The sequence below is a fragment of the Ambystoma mexicanum genome, chromosome 4q (genome assembly GCF_040938575.1).
Source record: "Ambystoma mexicanum isolate Mex_15411 chromosome 4q, UKY_AmexF1_1, whole genome shotgun sequence".
In the NCBI taxonomy this organism is placed as follows: domain Eukaryota; kingdom Metazoa; phylum Chordata; class Amphibia; order Caudata; family Ambystomatidae; genus Ambystoma; species Ambystoma mexicanum.
The window spans coordinates 285,335,128-285,362,549 of NC_090928.1; the positions used below are offsets into that span (position 1 = coordinate 285,335,128).

Below are 27,422 nucleotides of genomic sequence, written 5' to 3' on the forward strand. Positions count from 1 at the left end.
ACAGGTGGGGTGTGGGGGTATAAGTTGGGGTCGGGAGGGTTGAAGGGGAGCTGTTAGGGTGGAAGAGTCTCCCCAGCATTATTGTAAAAAGTAGATTTCGTTTTTCAGTGAAATGGATTCAGTGAAATCTCAATTAGGTGAAATATTTTCGAAGACATCACATACATCCTATTAATAAGGCTGAGCAACATTGAGGGGAATGGGGGGTAAAAGCCTGCTGTACACTCATATCTTATGACTGGGGGAAAAAAAATAATCTACTCACCAGGGAAATTCAAAGCAATCGCACACAAAGTCCCTGGATGTGTATCTTAAAGAAATGAAAGGCCAATTGGTAGAAAGAATATGCAGAGCCGAAGAACTACTAAAAAATGACTTTACGCTACCATATACTCAGGCGGTACAGCCTTATACTAAGAGTTGGAGTTTTGTATTGCCCAAGGTAACGTTTTATAAAGTCCCTTTGGGTGGACTTCTAAAAACTGTCCCAACACCTGCATTGCACCCATATCTTTTCGGAACAATGGTAGAATAATTTTTCTGAACTCATTATTTTCCAGTTTAAGAAACCAAAAGACAAGGTTGAAAAATTCATTTTTGATAATTGCAAACCTCGCTACAACTAGATTCTTCAGATCACGAAGGTGGAAGGATTGCAGCACATACCTGTTTTTTTGTCTTCTGTTTCCTTCTTTTCCTCTTCAAGTCTTGCCTTCTTGGCTCCCTTTTTGTGGTCTGCTACATTTCGTCGTCCTCCTTCCCCTTCATCTTCTGAATCCGAGAACTCTTCATCGCAAGCTATCCGCTTATCATAGGCTCGAACTGGAAATGCCAATGCAAATTATATGGTGAATATTTTTTATATGGCGAATATTATTTTCTAACAAACTATAAATGTCACATGTATTTTGAGAAACAGTCAACTACCACATGCCCAGGCAAGCACATTGTTTTATACTGGCTGTTTGCAGTTTATTATAGAGGGACATAGTATATGGAGTTTGATGGCCGACGTAATTTTGACTGGCGTAAACAGGGCGAGCAGTTTTGCCCCACCGACCTCAACCCTATGCATGGTATGGATGTATTACCATTAGTACGTATTACAAGGCCACGGAGGTGGCTATGACCTCCAGTAACGGTCTATGGAACAAGTTACTTGTAACTTGTGTTCTCCAGCATGGGTATGACATGGATTCACATGCTCATGAACATTCCCAGTCAGGCTGGAAATCCTCAGTAAGAGAAAAAACGGTTTCACTTTCAAACGGTCTTTCTCCTTTAAACCAATCGCTGTCCTCTAGGTCATACTGCCCCCATCCAATGTCAGTCCTCTCCCTAAGCCCCTCCTCTGGCAGCCATCTTCAAATGTGGTAAGCACGTAAAGTGGCAGTATGACCTTGCAGACGGGACAGAGGGAGGGTTTGCATGTGCATCCATGCCAGACCCATGCTGGAGAACAATAGTTACAGGTAAGTAACTTGGTCTTTCTCAATGGTGTCTGGCATGGATTCTCATGGTCATGAATAACAAATACATAGCAGTAACATTATACAACCACAGGAGGTGGCAAGCCTCAACAGAAGCAATCAACTCTTACCTCTGGAACAGACTCACCTCAAGCAAACAGGCGGCGTAGCACTGCTTGGCCGACTCTGGACTCCTCCCTGGCATTCCTGTCGACGCAGTAGAATCTCGCAAAGGTGTGCGTGGACCTCCATGTGGCCGCCCGGCAGATGTCCAGCAGGGGCACACCAGACAGGAATACAGTCGTCGCAGCAATCACTCTGGTGGAGTGGGCTCTCGGACGGCCAGGCAGGGGTCAGTTCGCCGACTGATGACAGTGCATGATGCAGCCAGAGAGCCACCTTGAGATGGAAGCCTTGGACAAGGCCTTCCCATGGTTCACAGGACCAAAGTTCACAACAGTTGAGACGTGTTCCAAAAACTCATTGTGCGTGTCACACAGAACTTCAGGGCACGAGCAATGTCCAGCGAGTGCAAGGCCCTTTCAGCCAGTGAAAAAGGCTTTGGGAAAAACAACAGGTAACGCCAAAGGATAGTTGAGGGGGAATTCCGACAGAACCTTCGGCATAAAAGAGGAGATGCGTATGCAGCACCAACCTAGAGCCGTGGAAAGTCAGGTATGGGTGTTTGCAGGATAGGGCCTGGATCTCACCTGCACTCCTGGCAGGGGTGCTGGCCACAAGGAAAGCAGTTTCCCACAAAAGGAAACTAAGAGGGGCCTGATGCATAGGCTCGACGGGGGGGGACCCCATGAGTCTCGTCAGCACCACGTTGAGTTCCCAGGCCAGGGCAGGAGCCTTGACCAGCTGGAAAGATCGTAAGTCCTTTGAGGAACTCCTTGACGACTCAGTGAGACCAAAGTGAAGACCTTCCTGGAGACCTGGTGTAGCAGGAGATCGCCGCCAGATGTACCTTGATTGAGGTATGCGCCAGTCCGGCCTTAGCCAGGGATATCAAGTATGGAAGGATTTGCGGGGCTGTGACCCTCAGAGGGGGTAATCTTCTGAGACCAGCAACATCTAGCGAAACGCTCCCACTTGTGACTGTAGCACTTCAAAGTCGACTAGGGCCTGGCCTTGGACCTCCCTACAGTCTGCAGGCAATTAAAATCCTCCAAACTCTAGGGCTGCAGGAACCAAGCCCTCAGGTTTAGCGATCCTGGCTTGTGGTGAAGGATTGAGACCCCTTCCCTGGTGAGAAGATTCAGAACCACTGGCAGCTTGATCGGAGGCGACGCTGACAGGCTGAGAAGGTCAGGGTACCAAATTCGCCTCGGCCACGGCGGGGCGATTAGCATCATCCTGCATTGATGACTTGCAGCAGGAGAGGCAACGGAAACTCGTTCAGAAACAGGCCGTCCCATGGGATGGAGAAAGCGTCCCCCAGGCTAACTCTTGTGAGCGGGCCCGGATGAGCCAGTTGTCGAGGTACGGGTACACGTGTATACCCTGTTGACACAAATGGACTGCCACTGGTGCCAGGCACTTTGTGTACACCTTGCGGGCTGACAAGCCGAAAGGAAAGGCCTTGAATTGGTAGTGCTGTCCCAGCACCACAAAGTGTAGACATTTTCGGTGTCTCCTATGAATGGGGACGTGGAAGTAAGCGTCCTCCAGGTCCAGCAATGTCAAGCAGTCTCTCGAGTTGGCAGAGCACGTGCTGCAACACGACCATCCTGAACTTTGGGACTTGAGATACTTGTTCAGACGTCGCAGGTCCAGAATGGGCATCCAAACCCAGGTCGTCATTTTGACTAAATTATCTGGAATAGACTCCAGAGTCGATGGGGAACTGGCTCCATCGCCCCTTTTCGCAGCATGGCCCGCACCGCCTCCAAGAGCTGAGCGATGTGATGCTCTTGCCGGGCCACCAGTGGGATCCACGTACACTTGAGCTAAAATTCCAGGGTATGTCCTTGGGCGAGAGCGTCCAGCATTCGTCTGTCGGTGGTGATCTTTCTCCACTCGCTGACGAAACTCGTCAGCCAGCCTCCCACCGAGGTGCACGGGTGGGGGCCCGACATCCTGGCCGGTTCAGGCTTGCTTTGGTGCTGTGTCCTGCCTTGCGGCAGACAGCAGCGGTCCTCCACCTTAGGCATGGACACGGCCTATGTAGACTTCCTGAGTCATAGATCTGTAAGGCTGACGATACGAGGAAAAACCTTTTGATGACCTGCTTGACTTCCCTCTGGAGGATCAAAAGGAAGATCAGTGATGCTGTAGTGTGCCCAGGGAACGGGCCGTCTCCGTATCCGCTTTGATGGCCTGTAGGGTCTCGACATCCTTCCCAAAAAGATTATCTCCATTGAAAAAGGCATGTCCAGTACCCTCGTCTGGACCTCCTGGTGGAAATTCTTGGCCTTCAACCAGCCTTGGCGACGAAGGGAGACACGTTTCCAATCTGCCGGAACCCTGTGTCTACAGTCCAGCGACACTGATGGCGTGATCTGACGCTACCTCCCCTTCCTGGAAGAGTGCCTCCATCTGCTTGTCGTCGAGGAGAAACTCCAAAGTCGGACCCAGCTTTTACCACATCTCCTTGTTGTACCAGTACATTGGCCACCTTGATGGTGGACGCAGTGGTATAATCACCTTTCTTCTCATGGCGTTGTCCTTCCCCTCGCAGTCCGGAGGGACTGAAGACGATGGATTAGCCAACTGCTTCCTAGTGGCCACCGAAATCACCAAATCCAGCGACAGTTGCAGCGTCAGACACTTCGGTGCGGAGTCCAGGACCCGGTACTTCTCCAGCCTATCCAGTTTGGCCGGAGCCGTGCAAGGGTTCTTCAAGAGGGCTAGGCCTTCCCACACTTTACCAGGGCAGCGCCATCATTTTCTTCCTCTTTGCCTCGTGCCTCCAATACAGGAAACCCTCCTTTTTGGTTTATTCAGGCACAAGCTGGAACATCTTAGAGGCTCTGGTGATCATAGAAAGGAACAACCGCACCTCATCCAGGGGGGACTCCCTAGGCTGCGGGGCCCAGATGTCCACTGCGACAATATTGTCGTCGTCTGTTGTGGCCGTATTCATCCCCTTGTCCGGGTCTACGGGGATGGGAGGAAAGGGGGGGTTCTTGATGCAGATATGGAGGCTAAAATGGGGGCAGATGGCGCTTCCTCCTCTACGCTGACTGATCTGTGGCCTGGGGGACCATAGAAACCGGGCTCTGCGGCATCTTCTGGATCTCTGACACCAAGGTGTGGAGGGTCGACAGGATGTACAGAGAGACATCCCTCGACTAAGCTGGTGAGATTGGAACACTAGGCCCTGCGCCGTCATCCTCCTCTTCCACGTCCTTGTGGACCATGTGTAAGGAGTCCAGGTCCTCGCCCGTGGACGGAACATCCATGACCTGCGACACAGACTGGGGCTGGGGCTGGTCTGGGGCCTCCTTGCTGCCCCACTCAAGCCCTCCTATGGAGGGGGCAGAGCCAGGCTCAGCAATGGCATCCCCTTCTCCAGCATGCCAGCAGACTTCGCCAAAGTCACTGCAGCGGTTTTGCGCCTCGGGCAGGGGTATCCCTACAAAATATCCCCACCAAAAATATCACCATACATATGGGCGTTTGTCTCGTGTTTGGGGAGGATATTTTGTGGGAAGCATGGGTTGTGTGGGTGTCCCCGAAACATTGTAAAATAAAGTGGGGGTTGCAGGGGTGCCCCCCCGCAGGGTCCATGGGTCAATATCACTGCAAAAATATGGCAATATTGCTGTATCGTGATACTTTTGCAGGGATATTAACACATGGAACCGGGGCAGGGACACCTTCTGCGCTGTGGGGGCTACTTACACGGGGTCAGCCCCCTTCGTCTTTTTAAGAACAGCCGCCCCCAGCTCTAATCGCTGAGGACTTCTCCTGTGCCGATTGGGCCTCAATGGGCAGTTAGGCCTTCTTCACCTCCGTCCCTGGATTCTCAGGCTTCTCCCACAGATTAGCCAGGTTGAAAGATTTCCTCTTCGGGGAGGAGCTCGATTGCCGGCTGGCAATGGAGGCGGATGGTGAGGTTGGTTCGCGGCCCTGTCCATCACGGGACCGGCTTGCGCAGCGACCCCGGTGGACCTGGACTTGCGGTTCTTGGCCTTGTCTTGGGTCCCCACAGATGAGGCACCCTCAAAAAACTTAGAAGACTGCTCTTCGGACCGGCCGGTCCTGGGTGAAGCATGACCCTGCTCGCAGCACAGGGCTGAGGCCCTTGGGGTTCAGCCATGCCTCCATTCTACTGTGCCTATCCTTTGTCTTCTTGGAGAAGCCGAGGCATATCTCGCAATCTCCTTCCTTCTGGTCTGGATGCAGACAGAGGCATTGCAGGTCCTTGTCCTCCACAAACACGTTCCATAGTCCACACCTGGTGCAGGGATGGAAGAGGGATCTTCCTTCTCTGTCATCGCCTTATGGAAACTTAGACGATCTTTGCCCTTGATGGGCGCTGAAATTCACTGACAATGTATCCCCGCTGACGGCAGATAGAGAGAAGAGCACACAGGCTCTTCTGGAACAAAAATAAAACCTTTTTCTGTCGGAAACACGAAAAAACATAGAAGTATCTCACAGAGCGAACTAGAGGACTCTAAACACTGAAGCTTGTGGTAAATCTCTGAAGCTGGCTGCCAGAGGAGGGGCTCAGGGAGAGGATTGTCAGAGGACAGTGATTGGTTTAAAGGAGAAAGACAGTTTGTAAGTGAAACTTTTTTCTTTTACTGAGGATTCCCATCCTGATGGGTGTTGGACAAGATTGTATGCAGTACCCTTTGGGTGCACTACAACAACCCTGACCCCCTGGCCATAGGAACCCAACCTTTGGTATAAGTCTGTACTGCACAGGTTGGTAGTGTGGATGAGCAGCCAGGCTTATCTCAAGAAGGGTCAATGTGAGCTGTAGGGGAGTTAGAGATTCACAGTGACAAGTATTCAAATAAACACACAAACAAGGTTTCTGGATTAAACAATTATTAATTTAACAGTCAGTTTGAATAAGCCTTCAGAAGGGGCAATATAATAGTAACACACAAATACACTTCAAAATACACACTCTTAGTTTATCTAAATCAGCAAATACCCATTTGGGATGGCACACAGACACTTCCTACACCCTCAGGTAACTTAAATAGCTAGGACACTGGACATTAATATATCACTGATACATTTAGAGCAATACTAAAGTTGGTATCAAAGAAAAGAGGTTTCAGAACAAGACAAGAGATCACACAAATATTCTGAAGCAGGTAAGTACTTTTAAAAACCCAATGCAAAGTAAGTTAACCCTTTCCTGGAAGGAGGGTAAAAACAAACTCGCGAGAGAAGAGTAATTCAGGGAGCCACGCCAGCCAATGTCAATTGGGCAAAAGCTAGGAGAGCTGAAGCACTTCTTGCAGGCAAGTAAAAGTCTTGCACAATGTTTTAGAAGTCTGTAGAAAAAGTAGAATCAAGCAGGGCCACATGCTTGTGAGTTGTAGAAGATGCAAGCAACTCCACAGAAGCAATCAGACAAGTCTCAACTGAGAACAAGTAAGGCTACAAGACAAGAGGTAAGTTCTTACACTGCACAGCACCTTTAGTTAGAAGAAATGGTTCAACTAGTTTCTGTTCCTGTGTGGCTCTGCAGACCCTTTTGTTCTTGGGCCTCAATCATGGGGACAAAAGGAAGGATGTCTGGGACTCCTGCAACACACTGGGACGGTCCGCGACAGCAATGGCAAACTTCAATTCAGTGACACTTGGGCGTTTCAGCTCCTCTGGTCTGACAGCAAATAGCAACACTGCGGTTCCCGGATACCACTTCAGACTTTCCTTGCTTCTAGGGCCCAGCACACTGTTTAGGTGGCTCAGGCTTGGTCAGTCCTGCATCAGGGTAGTCCGGAGGATATTCCTAGCGCTCGGGTCCGACTTAAAAGCAACTCACACAATCTGATGTTCCTCTCCCTGGCTCTTCGGTTCCAGCAGCAACTGCAGTGGAAATGCAACAAGCTCTGAGAGTATGTCCAGACGGACTTACTTTGGAGTTCATTGGTCCTACCAACTCAAGGGGAAGAGTCATCCTTGCAGGGCTTCTCTAGTCGATGCACATTCAGAGCTTCAGCACAGCAGCAGGGCTTCACTGGGAAAACCAACGGTCTAGGAGTTGCAGCAGGTGTCTCTTCCAAGTTCCTCTTCCGATTCCTTCGGCCAGTGGTCGACTGCCTTCCAAGCCAAAAATCCTTGCCTTTTATGCAGGTTTCTCCGATTCATTCCAGCCTAGCTGTCAATCACACAGCAGGGTGGCTGTCCTTGCCAGACAGCCAGCCAGCCAATCACCTTTGGGTGAATTCCTGTAACCAAGGGGATTAAGCACAGGGAGTTTCAGGCACCACCCTCACTTCCTGCCCCTGCCAGACATACTGGGGTCAGAGGCGGGCTTCACTCATGAATCCCGCCAGAGACAAAAGGAACAAAGGGACCAAACCTGGTTTGGCGCGCAGAGTAAATCTCAGAGTAAACCTTTCCAACAAGAAATGGAGAAAAAAGAAGAACGGGGCCATTTTGACAAAATGGGCACCCATGGGTGCCTTACTGCAGCTGCGAACGCAGCCCGCAGTAAAAACTCCCAATGGTAGTTAAAAGTGCTAACACCAGCCATTAATTGTAGAAAGGGTAACATCAAATGTTACATGAGAAACTAGACAAAGGGGATACAAAGTAACCCCTCCAGCACCCTATTTTAAGAGTGTGTGCTTGGTGTAGAAAGTTACAAATGTAAGTAAAGTCAATTTCACCTCATTGCTCTTGGAAACAGCAGTTTCTCCAAGAGAAGGTATTTAAACATTTGGGAAATCTGAAAGACTTCCCTGTTGCACTGCACTGAAGGTGCTATGTGTCACAATGAACAAAGATTATGCCTATGGAGTTTGTCACTCTATAACCAAAAGAAACAGTGTTTAAATCACAGAAAAACACATGAGTGGGAAAAAAGGTCTCCAGGTTAAAAATTAAAAAGTCCTAGAGTCCAGCAAAAGTGATGGGGGTCTCTAAAGTAGAGAGGAATTAGCACATTTCTGAGAATTCTACCGAACGGGGAATATTCATGAGCATGTGAATCCATGCCAGACCCCATCCTGGAGAATCAATGTATCTTTTTCAGCAAATCATGGCAAAACTGTGCAGAAGACCTTGAGATAAGTTGCCAAAAAGAGTACTTTGAAGAGGACACCTAAACAAAAAAATTGTCAAAAGCCTCACTGGCATGCTGGGTCCCATTTCCTTGGCTAGGAGCTACTGTAGGTGACAGAACACTGAGGGTTGTTTAAGAAGGCGACAGTTTTGGGTCTGGCTACGCAGCAGTTGCAATCTCTGTAGGAGATGCAGTTACACGAGAAACACAGCAGCATATGACAGCAGACCTTGGACAATGACCACTACTTCTGCCACGACAGAGGACCCCCCCCCCAGGCTACGGCTAGCAAAGTGAAATGGAGAAGAAATCCCAGACATTGGTCAGCAGGTTTAGAACTTGGAAGAGGTTAAAAAATAAACTTGCTCCAGACCACCTCTTCAATGCAAAGAACAGCTGCTGCAGGGGACAAGGTTCCTGAGCCACAAGTGGAAGATCTGCAGAGGCCCAAGCTCCAACCTGGGACGGTGTCAGCAGCTGCAGAGGTGCCTATTCAGTGGATAGTCAGACCCCAGGAGGCTCAAAAGTCACCACAGGAAAGAGTACTGCAGGACATGATTAGGCCTAGCAGTCTAGGCGAGGATGTTTGGGAGATTTATCATGTTTATGCTTCATCCCCTCTCTTACTGAAACCCCAGGAACGTTTTTTGCTTGACTTCTGGACATATTTCTGAAATCCTGAATAAGTGGAGCCTTTTCCACTCATTCATTCTTATGGGCTCAGTCTTTTGGAACTCTATTCTTTGTATTTTACCTGTCCTATGGAGTCCATTTTCCTCCATAACTCTTAAAGGCAGCTCTATTTTACTATTGCAGTACAGAGCTCCTTATGGGCAGTGTGGCTGGGGAGCCTTAGGTTCCTCCTTCGAGATTCTTTTCTTTATCATAGATTAAGTACAGTTCTTAAGGATAGAGATGCTTAGTATCTCTCCTAAAACTTTATAGTCAGATTGGCAAACTCCACCTTAGGTGGAGTGCCAAACAAATACCTAGCATTCCCCTCAAAACCCCCACCCTTCTCTGCTCCTGTGACTTTTTAGTCAAGGGCCAATATCCTAATTATGGTTGGTGGTAGTGGAAGTTTTCTAGTAACTATTGTGCAATTTTTCCACCGCAGATTAGATCCATAGCCTGGGTAGAGTACAATAGGGGTACCCAAGTACTAACTTTGGGCCTCCCTTCTTTTTTCACCATTACTAGCGTGGTTGTTCTTGGTCAGTCTTCTTCTACCGGTCTGGGAGAGGGAGGACTGTGTATCTGTTTTGCCATTGACGGGAACTCTTGGGTGTCCCCACCTAGGCTCCAGAGTTTCCGGCAGGCAGGAAGTGGAGGAGTTTTCCAACCACCCCCCCACCCCCGTCCTTTGTCTGACCGTGTCGGAATGAACAGCTCCAATTGGGGGACTGCCTGTACTGATTGGACAGCCAAATGCCCCCTTCTGTAAACTGCTAAGGAAGATTGCAGAGGAGAGAGTGCTGGAAATAGATAAAAGGCGAGGCTCCTGAAGTGAAAAGCAAGTTGCCCACTGGAAGCTGAAGTGACCGAAGAAGACAACCGTTCATGCCTGCAGACCCTCTGCAACACGGTGAAGTGCCCACTATTGTCCTGGTTCTGTTTTCTGTAAGACAAAGGAACTCCTAAGAGGACGACTCCTCACTTTGACTGGTGAGAACAGACAGTCCCACAACAACATTTTACTTGAGCCATCTTACGAGGTTCTGCGAGTTTCAAGAGTTGCAGAACCCCAATACCAGGAGACCGGCTGCCCATTTCAAGTGCATCGTTGTGGAAAGGCCAAATTCATCCAAATCTTTGCTGACCCCTCAAGGACAATACAACTCGTCCAGACATCAGAGTGTGTGACTGCAAGAACCAAAGAAGATTGACCAAGTGAATTGCATCCTTTGTTGGTGCTGCAGAAAAGGCACCAAAACCGGAGAGCGGCCAGAGAAGTTGATGAAAGCCGTGCCAGAGGTCCTCCCTCAATACTGCTGCTGAGAGATCCTGTCCATTTCCTGCCTTTAGTCATCAGACCACAGAATCCGGCAGTTGGGTCCAGAGCTGCAACATCGCAGAGCATCCACCACAAAGGTTTTCAAGCCTAAGGTACTGTGGGGGGAAAAAAGGTATTGCTTACCTTATTCCAGAAAGTTTCTCCAGAGCATTGCAGTGCATGAAGATGCGTCCATGGCAAACCCTTCTTAACTCCAACTCAAGCCGCTGCTTGTGTCCCTTCATAGAGTCCTTAAAACGGCCTCCGTTAGTAGTTAACTTGCTGCTTCTATAACACTAGAGACTTGAGGAAATCCACAGGAACTCTTCATATTCTGCTGCTTGTCAAGACTTTGAACCCTCTCTAGAACCTTGAACCAGGCTCATGTTACTCTAACCATTTTCCTTCCTTTAAGTGACTTTCTTGTATGTGCTTGCAGAGTAAATGTCTTGACATAAAACTGATAAGAACCGCACAGTGTTGCAAAAGGGTCTGCAGGCGTCTTTCGTCCTCTTCTTCGGTTAAATCAGCTTCCAGTGGTCGACTTGCTTTTCAATCCAGAAGCCTCTCCTTTTATCCAGTTCCAGCACACACTCCACTGCAATCTTTCTCTGTATTTTACAAAAAGGGGCCTTTGGCTGACCAATCGGGACAGCCAGATTCCCTGCGGGAGCTAGTCCTATTCGGGAACTATGGCAGACAAAGGACAAAGGGGTGGAAAACTCACCTGAGGCTCTCAGTTCCTGCTGCCATGGGGTTCCCACGAAAGGCAAAACACACACACACAGACACAGACCTTCCCCTCCCAGTATGGTAGAAAAGGGCTAACAAAGACCAAACAGGTTAGCAATGGCGAAAAAAAAAATGAAGGCCCCAAGTTGGTACTTGGGTGCTCCTATTGTGCACTACCGGGGCTATGGACATAGCCTGCGGTACAAAAATGACAATAGTTGGTAGAACACGTCCACTGCCACCAGCCATAACTAGGAGAATGTCTATGTGACTTAAGACCCTCCAGCAGCACTGCCCATAAGGAGCTGTGTGCTGCAATAGAAAAATACAGATGCTTTTAAGAGCTATGGAGCAGACAGACTCCATAGCACAGGTAGCATACAAATAGAGTTACAAAAGAGAGTCCACAAGAATGAATGAGTGGAAAAAGGCTCCACTCATTCAGGAGTTAAAGAAAAAGGTCCAGAAGTCCAGACAAAAGTGCTGTGGGTCTCACCAGGAGAGGGGGTGAAGCATGACCAATCTCCTTAACAGACCAACTACCTCTGTGTCAGCCTAGCTACCCTGCATGGGGTTCAGCAGGACTGCTCCGTCACATTAACTAGCATAAGAGGTTTGGCTTCCCTTTTTTTAGGTTGGGTGTATTGTCTCACCTTAATTTCAGTGGTTGAAAATACTTCACCAGTCTCTCCTTAGAACGCAGTCATCCAAGAGAAATGTTCAATTGGCGCCAAAAGAGTGTTTGGTCTGTCCTGGAACAGTCAGGATCAGAGGGATGGCCTAGACCAAAGTTGCAACCATAAAATTATACCAGCTGAACCTGTTCTAGACTGTACTACACATAATGCAACTGTTGACTTTTGCTGCATCCCTCAAGTTAAGCGTGGAGCAAGTGCACAAATGTGGTACACAACCGTACTCTGAATTGTACCAAAATGTTGCCCTCACAATTACGACGGCCGAAAATGTCGAGGTATAGAATATAATATTAATATCGGGGGGTTGGGGGATGCCTCCCTCCGCAAATATATGTGGTGTAAAGGGGTTTAAAAAAAAGTTGGCCTTTTCGGCCACCGCAATAATCACATAGATCCCATTACTCTTACATGCTCCACCCACTGCAAAAGCCTTTCAGTACATTTCCATACATTTACAAAGGGATTAGCAGTCAGGCAGGACTTTGATCCGGGTCAGCTGAAGGAAGTGTTGAGGAAATGGGACAATGGACTAGGGGCACAATAGTAATTACGGTGAGTAACATTTACAAACTCCTACATCCTGCTCACTTTCCTCCTTACTGTTGGGTGTTACCCAAAGCACTACTCTCGTACAGGAGGATGAAAATCCAAAGTTAACCAAAAAAGTTTACAGAGCACTGCTTGCCCAAACTGAGGATGTCCCAAGAAGTGACATCTACAACATTGTGCCTACAAAAGGGTGATGTGTAAGAGCAAACATTTATGCTAAATTGGTCGTCTCCTGAATGTGTAGTTTTTTTTATTTTTTTTTTATTTTTTAAGTTTTTTTTAAGAGGGCAGTCGGCTCAAATGAGACTACTGAAAGTATAACCAAACATTGCAGCTGCTATAAACTTTGCACATTTGATTTGGAATCCAGTAAGAACAAATTTGCATTTATATATATTTGATGTAATTTGCCTAAAGTTAAAAAAAATATTACTAGAAATTCGTTTGTCTGGATCTGCTCCCTCTTCATCACCGCTGTCTTCTTGAATGGCGTCCTCTGGAATGGCTTGCATCTGGACACCAGGGGCGTGTGGTAGCATCCGCAAGTTTTCAAATAAACGTTGTCTATAAAGAGAAAAATGACTAATAAAAGCAAAATCCTCCAAAAGATGGAAAAGAGACAAGATCACTACATTTACTATTCACATGGAGGTTTGCCCCTATTTCATGAGCTGACAAGTACGAAGCAGTAAATGTTCAAAGAAAAACGAGTGCGCACCAAAATATGTATCCGGCATAAATTCACACAGGCTTCAATAATCTCTCCCCGCTCCTGCATGTGGGAGAATATAAGATAGCCTTCATGCATGAACTTTTATTTTTCTAGCACCCTCCTAACTGGGACCATAGTGTCAACTTTAGCAATGGCATGAGAGGGGATGTAAAACCTAAAACCATTATTAATCTTCCTTTCAGGATAAACAGTGGCAACAATAATCATGGTAGGTATGGGAATGTGGTGCAGTGTGGGATAAATTCAGTCACATGACATCAATGAACCGCCCTTGGCCAGATTGTCCCAAAAGTGCAAAAATATGAAAAATTAACGGTTGAATGGCAGAGACAAGGCCAACATTTCATTCTCAACTGCCAAGCATCCAAATGCCGATTTCAGGAAAATAAAAATAAAGTGTGGCAGCATTGGAATGACTAGGCCAAAAAGCCGGAAGTACAGCTTGCTAAAACAGAGCTGTGATGGGGGAAATGTATGCATTTTCCAGCTTGGAGGGAAATGACTAGACTACAGATGAAGCCACTGCTGAAATAAATTCAAAAAAGGCACACCATGGAATCTGGTGGCTTCTCAAACAGTTTTAAAATAAAGCTGCGAGAATGAAGATGGAGAAAAATGCATTTTTCACAATAGTGTGAAATGCAAGAGATTGAAAATGCACAATTTAAAAGCACTAATTTCTGTCCATCAGAACCCTGAAAACTGGTGTCTAAGCCCAGAGGCCCGTTAGGGAGATTTGTATGCTTTATCCCCTCTCCTAGTTAGACCCCCCCCGAGCACTTTTTGCTGGACTTCTGGACCTTTTTCTTTGTAACCTGAATGAGTGGATCTTTTTTCCACTCATTCACTCTTACGTGGTCTGTCTTTTGGAACTCTGTTCTCTGTGTTTTACCTTTACTATGGAGTCTACTTTTCTCCATATCTCTTTTAAGGCATCTGTGTTTTAACTTTTGCAGCACGCAGCTCCTTATGGGCAGTGTTGCTAGGAACCCTTTGGGTTCTCCTTTGAGAATCGCAATCCTCGAGTAACTACAGTTCTTAAGAATAGAGGGATACTTTGTATACCTCCGAAAACGTTACACTATGGGAGATGCCACACACCAACTATGTGGAGTGCCAAGGGATACCTAGTATTCCCCCCTGTCTCTGCTCCTGTGAATTCTTAGTCACATACAACCTTCTAGCTACTAGCTATGGCTGGTAGCACTGGACGTGTTCTACCAACTATTGTGCTATTTTTCCCCCCCGCAGACTGTATTCAGTCTTGGTTGTGCACAATAGGGTCACCTAAGAACTAACTTGGTGGCTCCTTCTTTTTCACCATTTCTAGCCTGGTTGCCCTTTGTTAGTCTTTCTACCACCATTCTGGGAGGTGGAGGGCTGTGTGTGTGTTTTGCCTTTGGCGGGAACCCTTGGGTGTCCCCGCCTAGACTCCAGTGTGTCGGGGCAGGCAGGAAGTGGGGGAGGAGTTTTTCAATCCCCTGCTCTTTGTATGCCCGAGTGCCTGACTGGAACCAGCTCCCACTGGGGGTTTAGCTGTCCTGATTGGACAGCCACCCACTGCTTTCTGTAAATTGCTGAGAGATATTGCAGAGGAGTGTGTGCTGAAACTGAATAAAAGATGAGGTTCCGGAGGTGAAAGGCAAGTCGACCACTGGAAACCGAAGTTACCAAAGAAGACTACGACCAGAGACACTGCAGACCGTTTATAGCACCGTGAAGAGACCACTGCTGTCCTGACCCTGTGTTCTATGTGACAGGAACTCTGAAGAGAACGATTCCTTCCCTTTGGCTGGTGGGACCAACCAGCCCAGAGATGAACTACAATCTGAGCCATCTCCTGAGGTGTTGTGCCTCTCGAAATACCAGGAGACCCCCTGGCCCAGTGCATCATCTTTGAAAGGCTGAATCCGTCCGTCTTTGCTGAGCTCCAGTTGAAAATCCAGAGACTTACCAGAGTAACCGGGACCCCCCCCTTTTTTGTTGAGGTAGTGTATGGCCACTGTATTGTCCGTCATAATCCGGACATTCGTCCCCCGCACAGACGGCAGAAAAGCCTTCAGGGCTAGACTGACGGCCCTCAGCTCTAACAGATTGATGTGCAGTCTGGACTCCGACGGAGACCAACGTCCGCTGGCTGTCAACCTCGTTGGCATGAGCGCCACAACCTATGAGCGATGCGTCCGCCACGGTTGGCAAAATGGTGCTCCCTTCATCAGATTGCCTTCGTCGGCCCACCATAGAAGATCCTGGCCGACCAAGGTCGGAATCTGAACGGGATCCGACATCCTGCCGGAGAACTACGACCACTGCACCTTGAGAATACACTGCAGGGATCTCATCCGCAGCCTGGCCTCTGGCACCAGGAAAATGCATGATGCCATGAGGCCGAGCAACCTCAAGAATTTGAACGCCGGGAGACTCTGGGCATGTTGAAACTTGTCCACCATCTGCAGAATTTGATGAGCCCTCACCTGGGGAGGCGAACACTACCCCAGGGATGTATCGAACACTGCTGTGTCCAAACCCGACTGAACGGATTCACACATGGCATCCTTGCCGTCTTGCACAAGGGCTAGGAAACCATCCCTTTCGGTAATATGCTCAGCCGCCAAAGACGCACAGTTCCACAGAGTGTAAATCTCGCTAAGGCACAAGAGGAGTTGGCAGACTTCAATGCCATACCCCCAGCCGAAAATACCTTCTTCGCCCAACCATTAAAGCGCTCATAGGAGGGATGGTAGGGTAAGCAGGCTGCTTCGAGGAAGCCGTAGCCGCCTGCACCACCAAACTCTCCGGTGTAGGGTGCGTCGATAAGTAGCAGGGGTCACTACTGGATGGGCGGCATTTCTTCAGAAGTGACTTATTAGCTGCCGGTAGACTCTCTGGAGCAGTCCAAGCCGCCACCACCCTCCTTTGCAAAGCCATGTGAAACGGCAATACCGGGTCAGTGGGCGGACCTTGATCCGGGATGTCAGTCAAATCATCCTGAGCAAAATCAACAGGTGGAGCAGACCACCCCAAGTATTCAGTCACCCTTGACATGAGACGCTGATGAGGAATCTGCATGCGCTCCAAGCTCAGGTCGGGCAAACTCCACCTCCGGAGAGGTGTCAAGGGAACTAGCGTCATGCAATGACTGACGGAGTTCCTCCATCTGACTATGCCCAGACAAAAGGTCATCAGGGACATCAGGAGGCACAGGCATCTCCTCATCAGACAGTTCCTCAACCTCTGAAATATCCTGTAAAGGTTGGAAAAACTCCAATCTAGGAGGAGGAACAGAATAGGGCTAAAAAACAGATCTCTCAGAATTACTGAGAGCCTTCCTCGGATGTTCCACAGTCCTCAGGGGACACCTGTGGCAAATCCTCCACAAACGGCGTCGACGACTTACTTAGAGGCCGGAACCTCGAGAGAGCCGCTCGACCGACACGGCGCTGATGGAGTTGACACCTTCTTCGAAGAAGGCTCCACAGGTTCCCACGGTCTCGATGGCGTCGAGGACGGGGACCTGGATCTGGCATGGCTATAGCGATCTCCATTGTCCGAGCGGGACCTCGACGGCTCCCGATGATCGCGCTGACCTCCCGAGCCCGAAGGCGTACGAGTGGTGGACTGAGCCTGTTCCTTGCCGGTTTCTTTCGAAGGCGCGGACGGAACTGTGCCTTGCGACTAAAGAATTGCCAAAATATGCTGGCGGAATGCATCCCATTCGGCAGGAGACAAAGACTTGGTGGGACAAGTCAGCAGTCTGTCGGAGCCCTCCTCTGACTAGGACGGGACGGTGACCGGTGACGGCGCTTCCTAGAATGCCTCGACGAGGCAGAGGAATGGCGGGAACAACTCCTAGACCCAGACCCCCCCCCCTGGATTTTCGCCGACGCAGAGTCGCCCCTCAAGTCATCGGTCGAAAGCCCAGCTGACTTCGATTTATGGGGCTTAGACACACTACCTACCTTCAATTTCCCCTTACGTTCCCGCAAGGCCTTAGACGTCAGGGACTGGCAATCCGCACAGTCGGTGGCGTGGCTTTCACCGAGCCACCAGAGGCAGATATCGTGCGGATCCGTGATGGACATCTTCGAACCGCAGTCCCGACGTTTTTTAAAGCCCGACTTCGGGCTAGTAGAAGAAGATGAAGACCTCGTATACAAAGAAAGAATCAAGCATGCCGAGATTCCGAAGCAAACAAGTTTGAGGAAAAAAACTGAACTGAGGCTACCAGCACTGTGCGTCCTTATCCAGTGAAGTCGACCCTCGACTGAGGCCCTCGAGGGACAACAGATGGACGCCATTGACGCAGGACGCCCTCTGCCGAAAATTTTCCAAAGCAGCACAGCTGTGGACATTACCGGTCATAGATGTAGAATACGCAGGAGGACACAATCCCCTCGAAATCTTGTATTTTCCCTTTGGCTGGGCAACGTAACTACAGCACAGATGTTATCCTGCATTTGGACATTAAGTGGTCGATAAAATCATTTCGATATTTGGGGGTCAACATATGGCAACCAACCTATACATATAGGAACTAATGGCTTGGCTTAGTAATACCATTCAACTGAGGAAGCACAAGACTCCACTCCTAGTAAAAAGCAGTACCACCGGAGTATAGGGTAGCATAGACAGAGCTTATTGTAAGCGGGAGAGGGGGCTGTAGAATCAGTACAAAAAGAATTGTAATACAAACGCTCCAAATAAACACAAACATATATTATACAAATAAATGGTTTATTTTAATACAAGTAGGCCCAAATAAATCTTGGGGGAAATAAGTACCATCACATTATATATAACCACAATTATAAAAAAAAACAATGCTATGCTTGAAGGTACACAGATCAAAGCATATAGCCTTTTTTGGAACACCTAAAAGTAGTTCTAGGAAAGACGAAACCAATAGTTACTTTTAGATTTCTTTCAGTAATACCAAGTGTTGGGGAGCATTCGCAGATATTTGCTAATTCCCTTCTACCTTAGAGACCCCCAGCTCTGTTTGATGGACTTTTGGACTTTTCATTTTTATCCTGGCGGGAGCAAGACTTTTTCCCCAATCATGTATTTTTCTGTGATTTGGTCTCGGTTTCTTTTCACTTTGGAGTCTGACAAACTTCATAGGCATCATCTTTACATTGTGACACAGCACCTTCAGTGCAGTGGCACAGGGATGTCAGTCCAGAAAAAGTAGACACCACTCAATGATGGAGGCAATGTACTTTGTTGGCCGAAGACCAATCGCCTCATGTGTTTAGCATTAGAAATACATAGCCATAAGCTTGACTAAAGTGCGGCCATTTTGAAGTGATTGAAATCGCCATTTTGTTTTCGAACGTTTGCCTCTTGCATTCTGTCAACACTGCTTTGCTGAAAACTTATTCTGCTCCATTAGTACATTATTGTTCATGCATAGAGCAAGGCCGCGAAAGACTTGTTGAAACATAACCCAGCAACCCAGACAGAAATGCCCGGTCTCCTCCCTCACAAGTTCTTGGAAGTATTTGTATTTATTTTATTTCGATAGCGCACCAGGCCCAGGGGCAACCGGGCGCATCACTTAGTTACAACATAAGAGAAACAGACAGAACCATGATTACAAAGTTTACAAGTATAATATAGAATTTACAGGTACAATAGCAATGAGAGGACAAGCAGATTATATATACATGTACAAATTAAGCAGAGAACCCAGAGCTAAATGTCCTGGGCGGCCAGCCAGGTTTTCGTAAGGTGTTTGAATCTCGGGAATGAGGGTTCTGCTCTAAGCTCATTAGGAAGCGTGTTCCAGAGTTTAGCTGCCAAGATAGGGAAGCTAATTCCACCTGATCTTTGGAGATTGAAACGTGGAACCTGAAGGCAGTTTAAATGAGCCATTCTGCAGTGTCTAATGGAGTTGTGGAGGGCAAATCGGTTGGCCAGGTAGCAGGGAGCTTGGTTATGAAGGCATTTGTGGGTAAGAGCCAGGGTTTTCAGGGAGATACGGTGTGGGACTGAGAGCCAGCGAATATTGCGTCTGGTGTCGGTTATGTGTTGGCGCCTGGGAATGTTGAGGGCAGCTCTAATCACATTGTTTGACAATTTGTAACTTGTTTAGGTTGCAGCAATTGGTGCCTAGGTACAGTGCATTGCAGTAATCAATCTTGGATAATACAAGAGTTCTAGCCAGGGTGACACAATTGGTTGCGGAGAGGAAAGGGCGACAGGCTGTAATAAGCTTGCAGGTATATGCCGCTGCGGAAGAGACTGAGTTAGTTTGTCTGGTCAGGGATAGGGTCAAGTAAATGTAGATCCCTAGGGTTTTTGTGTCCTTGGCGGTTGGGATAATATTCCCATCGATGATGAAGGATTTGAACGCAGGGTCGAGTTTGGTAAGTTTTTGTGGCGAACCAAGAATAAGGAGCTCAGTCTTTTCATCATTAAGACAGAGTCCGTGTTGTGCCATCCACGCCTGGATGACCTGGTAGATGACATTGGTAGCGAGGGAGTCAGCAGTGTAGTCACCCGCGATAGGGATTAGTATCTGGGTGTCGTCAGCGTAGTTGGTGTAAGTGACACCCAGATAGTCCACGATATCGAAGAGAGGTTTGGTGAACACGTTGTATAACGTGGGTGAAACACAAGATCCTTGTGGCACGCCACAGGAGACAGGTGCAGGTGGGGCAGCTGCTAGTGGAGAGATCACACGCATTGATCTATTGTCTAAAAAGGAGCTAATCCAGGTTGTAGCTTTATCGGAGAAGTGTGCAGCTGATTTAAGGTGGTGGTAGAGGATTTCATGATTGACGAGATCAAAGGCCGCTGAGAGGTCCAAGAGGAGTAAGAGAGCAAGTTTGCCTTTGTCTTTTAGATCTTCAATCTGTGTTTTTAAATCTATGAGGGCAGTTTCAGTGCCGTGACATGGCCGGAACCCAGATTGCCTGAGTCCCAAAAGTTTGTTAGATTCAAGGTAATCTCGAATGTGTAGATATGCTGCACGGTCGAGGATTTTTAGTAAAAACGGGACCGTGGTGATTGGCCTGTAGTTAGTGGGTATACTAGCATCCAGGGTATGTTTTTTTCAATAGGGGGATGACCCACGCGTCCTTTAGATCGTCAGGTACGATCCCAGAGCTAAAGGAAGAGTTGATGAGCGTAGTAATGAATGGCGCTAGGTCATGAGCTGCTTCCTTGATTATAGGTGCCGGGCAGAGGTCGCCTTGGCAATTGGTCGGTTTAAGGCTGGCGATGATCTTTTCCACTTCGGAAATGGAGAGTGGAGAAAAGCTAAAGGGAGTCTGGGATGGGGTGGTTTAGGGTGGGGATAGGGTTGGATTGTAGACTTGATTGTTTGTTATTGATTTTAATTTGGAGGGTGGCAATCTTGCCGAGGAGAGCCTCTTGGATTTTGGTACCCAAGTGCTATCTTTGATGCAAGTGTCTGGTGCAGTGACAAGTTCTTTTAGGATTCTAGACAATTCTTTGGTGTTGGATTTGGCTTGTTCGATAGGTTTATTGTAAGTGTCTTTTTTAGCATGGAATATGGCTTCCTTGTAGTTAAGAGTGGCCAGGAGGAGGCACGATTTGTTGGCTCCGGAAAGTGATTGCGCAATTAGTTTTTCTTTGCGCAGGGTTCTGAGTTGGGGTGTGAACCAAGAGTTCAGGTGGGCTCGAGGTTTGGGTTTTCTCAGTTTGGATGGGGCGATGATATCTAAGGCTTTTTGCATAGCGAGGTTAAAGGTGTCAACCATTGCCGTGGGGTCGGAGCATGAGCGAACCCGGTCCTTGAGAGCCGGGAGGAGGAGGGGGAGGAGTCTGTCGCAAGTGATGTCACGTTTATTGCGGGTGGCAGTAGCCGGTGCAATGGTAGGAGAGAGGCTGACAGGTTTGGACTGAATGTTAAACGTAATTAAGTTGTGGTCGACCCATGCATACTGTTGGTTAGAGATGATATGGATAGGACAGTTGTGGGAGGCTAGCCAGTCGAGGGTTCTGCCCTTAACGTGGGTAGGTTGGTTGATAAACTGTATGGATCCTGCGTTCATAAGCATATGATCAATAGACATGGCAGCAGTGTCATTGGGATCAGTGAGGCCCAGGTTAAAGTCCCCTAATATCGAGGCTTGGGATTTGGTTTTGGTGTTATGAGTGATGATGTTAGAGAGGTCCTCAGCAAAGGTGGATAGCGGCCCAGGTGGCCGGTAAAGTAGATGGAAGGTGATAGAGTGGTTAGGAGTGACGGCTAGTTTGGCTGTCAGTGCTTCCATAGAGCAAAAGTGATGCACAGAGGAGAGGTGGAAGTTTAGAGCATTTTTATGGATGATAGCAATGCCACCACCTTTGGACTGGTTAGAGTTACGATCGTGTCTGATAATGTTGTAACCTGGAGGGATGGCAAGGGAGAGTAGTGGGCCAGAGGCTGCGTGAAGCCAAGTTTCGGTGATGGCCATAAAGTCAAGGGTAAGAATAAGGTCAGCCACTTCTAGAGCGTGAGCCGTGAGTGATCTGACATTGATTAAAGCACCCTTAATATTGCTAGTGTTAGGAAGGTTGGGGTGAGGTGATGATGGGTTTTTCAAATGTGTGGATGCGGTGGAGGTCAGAGGCTGTTTAAGATGCAGAGTGATGGGAGGCGTGCGTGAGTCGCAAGCCAAGTCTGGCATTTCTCAGGGTGATGGAACATGGTATGTTTGGTGAAGGTCTGGAAGCAAAGTGTTGGAGCCATAAGGCTGGGTTGTTAAGGTAAAGGTTGGTGTGGTGAGCAATGGACGGCATAGTCATGGTGTTGTGAAGATTGGGGTAGTGGAGGGAGGCGGTGGTGTAATTGGATACTGTCCCACCGGTGTGCCATGTGAGGTAGAGTAGGGTGGGCAGTATTCTTGCAAATAGAATAGTGAGGGTGGAGGGCATGTTGGCCTAATACAGTCTAAAAGCAGATGCCTACCAGATCTACAAAAAGGGTGGTTGAGGTAGCGGTGCTGTCGTAGGCAATTGCACACAATGTTAAACAATAACAATGACCACCGTAGATGCAGTGGCGTGCACAGAAAGTAAGGTAGCAGTAACCGCCGTAGCAGTGTATTAGGGTACAGATACCTAGATTCGATTCTAGCAGAGGGAGCCAAAAAGGCAGTAGATTAAAATGCAGAAAGGCACAAGTTCAAATGCATTAATAACGAACACATAAATGTGATTTGTCTATGAGGAGAGGGGCTAGTAGAGATGTCCACCAGAATGTAGAGTACATAGGTCCGACTAAAGGTGGCACACTTTTGCGAATGTTTTAAGCAACCTTAACGTCCAATCCAGTGACTGGGACACATAGCAAATGCCGGTAAGGTAATAAAGGGAGCAGATTGAGTGGATAAGGTAAAGGGCGCAGGTGGAGTAGGTAAGACAAATATGGATTACTCACAACCTCATAAGAAACGAGCAGGGGGGTAAGTAAGCAGCAAGGCATTTAATCAGTACACAGGTGCCAGCTAGTCTCGCTAATGCAGTAGAAATGTTAGAAGCGAACATTAACTGGCTTGAATTATGCTCTTTGTGGCTCCCCTTTCCTGACCCCTGTAGAGCCCTGGAGGGCAAGTTGAGCCCCAGTGCACAAATAGAAACTAGGAGATAGGAATGTGTCTCTCCCCTGCACTTGCTTGCAGAGAACAGAAGCAGTGTGTTCTTATAACAAAGAATTGTATCTGCAGGCTCATGAAATTGCAAACTGTTGCTAAATAAATGTTTGAAGGTGTCATACTCGTCACAATTGTCAATCAACGAACCCAGTTCAAAGGAAATACATTATGGGCGGTATTGAATATGTCAACACTGATTGTGAGATGCTTGCTTTGTATATATGTAAATTGTACGATTCTCACTCCCTTTTGCGTCCCCCGGGGTCTGGAAACACATGTCGCGGGGCGTGGGACCCAGTTGGCCAACTGTGACTATTTGCTTTGCAATAAACCCTAGCTTTTGGGAATACAACCTCGCGTCTGGTGTATCAGTTCGTGTGTGGTGATTGTGCCTTGTTTCCATACGCGAGAGTCCCCTACGAGCCCCTTCAAGATGGCACCCGAATAGGGACCCTACCCCACTTGTTCCATCGTGTACGCTGTAAAATAAGGAAGGCTGAGAGAACGGCGAGGATGGGACGATCGAGCCGGGATCAAGAGGTGTTAGGGGCGCCCCTGTGAAAGTGATGAGACTCCTTTGCAGATCTGCACACAACTGATCCCTGATCGACGTGCCCGGCCAGAGAACAAGGAGGGGAGGGTCCCGAAACGAGAGAGTGTGCCAAGATATGCATGCAACGATTATTGGTTGCGTCAGTATACGGACGAATCGCGTCTTGAAAGATGACTTGATCAGGTGAGTCGTGCCCCGATTCGAAGTAACCCTGATATTGGTTGAGAGTTGATTTTGCAAAATCAAATACCCAGTGTAAGATTGATTAGCCGAGGGTAAGGTTAAAACATGCCTGGGGGTATTGTCCACCTTAGCGGGATTTTTCCGCTGCGGTAGACAATCTTTGGAAACTGGCCAGGTTGCGCCACCCGAGGGGTCGCCGGCGTATGAGATGTATGTGAAGTATGGTGTAGGGGCGATAATGTTTTGTGAGAGTTTGCATAGGCAAACCAGAAAAGAGGAAGATCTGCAGTGGCCAAATCACAGGAGTTTTGAGATTATGAGGATAGATTACTTGGAGAAGGTGTTGATGAAAAACAAAAACACGTCCTGCGGCATTTGATATCCTTAGAGACTGGAGAAGGGAAGCTATGCTTCGTTGGAAAAGTAGAGAGAAGAGCGCGCGCAGGCATAAGTCGAAAGTGTGAATGAAAAGGAGTGGAATGATAGTTTGAGAAAATCAAATAGACGCGGTCAGTCGAGTATAGATAAAATATACCCACAACAAGAGTTGCATTCATCAGATGAATAAACAAAATATTGACTGATACAAAGCGAGGTCCAAAGGAGAGAGACTAAAAAGACCGCGCCAGTGACTATTGCTCAGCCCCCTCCAGTTGCTCAGCCCCTCCCTACTGATCAAGCCCCAGCGCAGCCACAGATCCTACATTCAGCGCCTCCCATTAGCCAGCCAGTCACTTCCCGTTCCCGTTGTCCCCTCCACACCTCCCTCCCAAGAGATTCTTCTGTTCCATCCGCCCCTCCAATAATTGAACTTGAACTCATTGAAACGAGAGGGGACCGGACAAAGTGAATGCGCTAGAGTGACCCCTAGCGCGATCAGTAAGGAGAGAAAACGAGAGTTGCAAGAACAGGCAGAGATGTATATAAACGGGAATGATGAAACGTCAACGCTAGCTTCGATGTACGATTTCAGGAGGAGCAATGAAAGACAGGTATTGTTGGACTGCATGGGGGAATATTTAATGGGGAGATGGAAACAGTTAATTGGGAGGCTACCGCCGCAACAGTTGTTGGATTTGAATGCATTAGCCAGTTATAGAGAGAGAGATGAAATAAGGGAGCATGTAGACAGACTTTTTGAATTTAAGAATGAACTTGATGAATAGGCTGAAATGTTTGCCACACCGGGGAAGAGGAATAAAGATATTAGGCGAGAAAGGAGGGACGCGGCGATACCATATGTACAGCGGCGATGTTTGCCGTCGCCAAGACTAAAAGTATGTATACGAGAGGCGTTAAGATGGATTTCAGATCCTAGTATTCCCACAATGGAAATATATGAGATATTTGATGAATACCCCTTGCCCATGAAAAGGAAAGCACTGCAGACAATGGTTGAATATTTGATAGAGAGAGATATAGATGACAAAAAAGCCACCCCCCCCGCCGAAATGATGGCAATATACAAGAGAGCATTAGAACGTGGAACAGGAGAAAAAGGCTTATCACTTGATTTAGGAATAGTATTTCATATGAGAGAAGGGGAGGCACAGTGAGTGCAGTATTTCCTATGAGAGAAGTCCCACCTACTTTTGTGCCTAAAGTAGAGATTCCTGCAGCAGGCGGCCAACCAACACATTGTACAGCACAGTATGTGCATCTCCCCTTCTCCAGACAGGAAGTGAATAATATAAAACAGACGATTCCCGATGTAAGAAAGAATCCGGCGGGATTCTATAAGGAAATAGTCCTATTTGAAATCGTCCTATTTGAAATCGTCCATGTTCACGATGGATGATATAGATCTAATATTCCCAGTAGGTCTGGCAGCAGACAAATGGAAGCAAATAAGAAAAGTGGATGATGAGGCGGCCTATTGCGCCACTTGGGCGAATTTAGTAGCGGAGGATAAGAATAGACAAGCGGGAGGAAAACCAGCAACAAATATGGCGGCGTTACCAGCACGGATCATACAAGAAATTGTTCCAGAAAATTATGGGACAAATTGACTGCATGCGTTCAGGGCAAGGATGAGTTATCCACAGATTATTTTAATAGATTTGAGGATAGATTTGAGGAAGTTTTTACAGATTTTAGTGGACAGGATGTAAGCACAGAAGCAGGTAAAAGACTATTTGTAGATAAGTATGTGAGAGGGTTAATACCTCCAATCTAAAACCTAATAATGACATCAGAAAGTGCATGGCAAGCAAAAACGTTGAGCGAAGTATTGCATATGGCCCAATATTATGAGAAGAGAGTGAATACAGAGAAAGTTGACGGATAGGGCAAATTTGAAAACAAGAGTGCTACTTCAGCAAGCGGCGGGACACAATAGAGGGAAAGGAGACGCACAAGGCAGAAGTCATTCGAACACGCATGGAGGGCCTCTGGGACTAAATCAGTGTACGTACTGCAGAGAGGAAGGTCACTGGCGAGCGCAATGTCCACATTTACAAAATAGAAATGGGTATGGCCAGAGAAGACAGCATAGGGGGCCTCCAGGAACAAATGGGCAGAATAGAAGCCACATGCAGCAACACCAAAATAGTCAAGAAAATGTTACCCAGAATCAGAACCAAGCTCAAAATCAGACTGCTTTTAGCTAGAATCGGAGCCAACCGAACACGCAAAATGGAAATGGACGAAGAGCCAGGAACATTTTTGATACCCAATCAAATACGTACTATAGTAATAGTAGCGATTACACATTCGATGATGTGTTATTTCCTCAATAGGACAGCCCAAGACAGGGGTCGGAACCAGTGCCTATTCCCATGAATCAAAAAGGATCCTACGTAGAAATGAAAGTCGGGAATAGAGAGCATAGCTTTCTCGTAGATACAGGAGCGCAAAAGTGCTCGATACACCATCACTTGGTTCCGGAAATACCACTGTCGGGGCAAAGAAATATTTCAGTAGGGTGTGCAGGTACCCCAGTGATCAATCCAGTGTCCCAACCAGTAGCAGTGACATTAGGTCCATTCACTGAATATTGTCCATTTCTCTTAACAGAAAATTGTGGTGAAAACCTTTTGGGTTTAAATCAATTTAAAAAACTGAGTGCAGTTATCCAGTGCACTCCTGATGTAGTGTTCTTGACAATTTCGCCATAGAATGTACCAGTATCTGAATTTTTGTCCAAACCTTTGCCAGAAGAATTGAGTGAAGTGCCAACTTGTATATGGGCCATGAATGACAATGATGTAGGATGCTTGAAAATAGAACCAGTAAAGATTGTTTTAAAAGGAGTAACGTTACCGCGTATTCCACAGTACAAAATTTCAGCAGGAGAGAAAGGATTGTATCCGATTTGGTAAAATTGGGGGTGATTGAAGAGATTACAGGCAGTACATGTACCAGCCCCACTCTCCCGGTATATAAGAAAGGGGGTAATGAGGTACCATATCGTTTCATAATTGATCTGCGCGCATTAAACAAAGTAGTAGATCCTCAATTCCCATTGGTTCCGGACATCACCAAAATGTTGACAATGATTCCTGCCTCAGCAGAGTACTTTAGTGTCATTGACTTGAAAAATGCCTTCTTCAGTATTCCAGTACACAAGGAAAGTAGATATGTTTGCCTTCACATTAGGAGATCATTTACATTCACAGGCATTCCACAAGGCTTCACAGAGTCTGATTATTTACAGCAGAGCATTGAAAGAACAGCTAGATATGCTAGAATTACCAACAGGTTG

The 27,422-nt window shown here is 47.5% G+C and overlaps 1 protein-coding gene across 1 annotated transcript in view; it reads right to left on the bottom strand.

The window, feature by feature from the left end:
- The window catches only part of HDAC2 (histone deacetylase 2), a 427,626-nt gene that overhangs the window by 79,321 nt on the left and 320,883 nt on the right, over window positions 1–27,422 (bottom strand). Inside the window, exons 11-12 of the mRNA XM_069607858.1 lie at window positions 13,079–13,209; window positions 667–822 (exon numbers count right to left, since the gene is read on the bottom strand). Of these exons, the coding sequence (XP_069463959.1) occupies window positions 667–822; window positions 13,079–13,209 (287 nt within the window). The remainder of the gene's footprint in view (window positions 1–666; window positions 823–13,078; window positions 13,210–27,422) is intronic.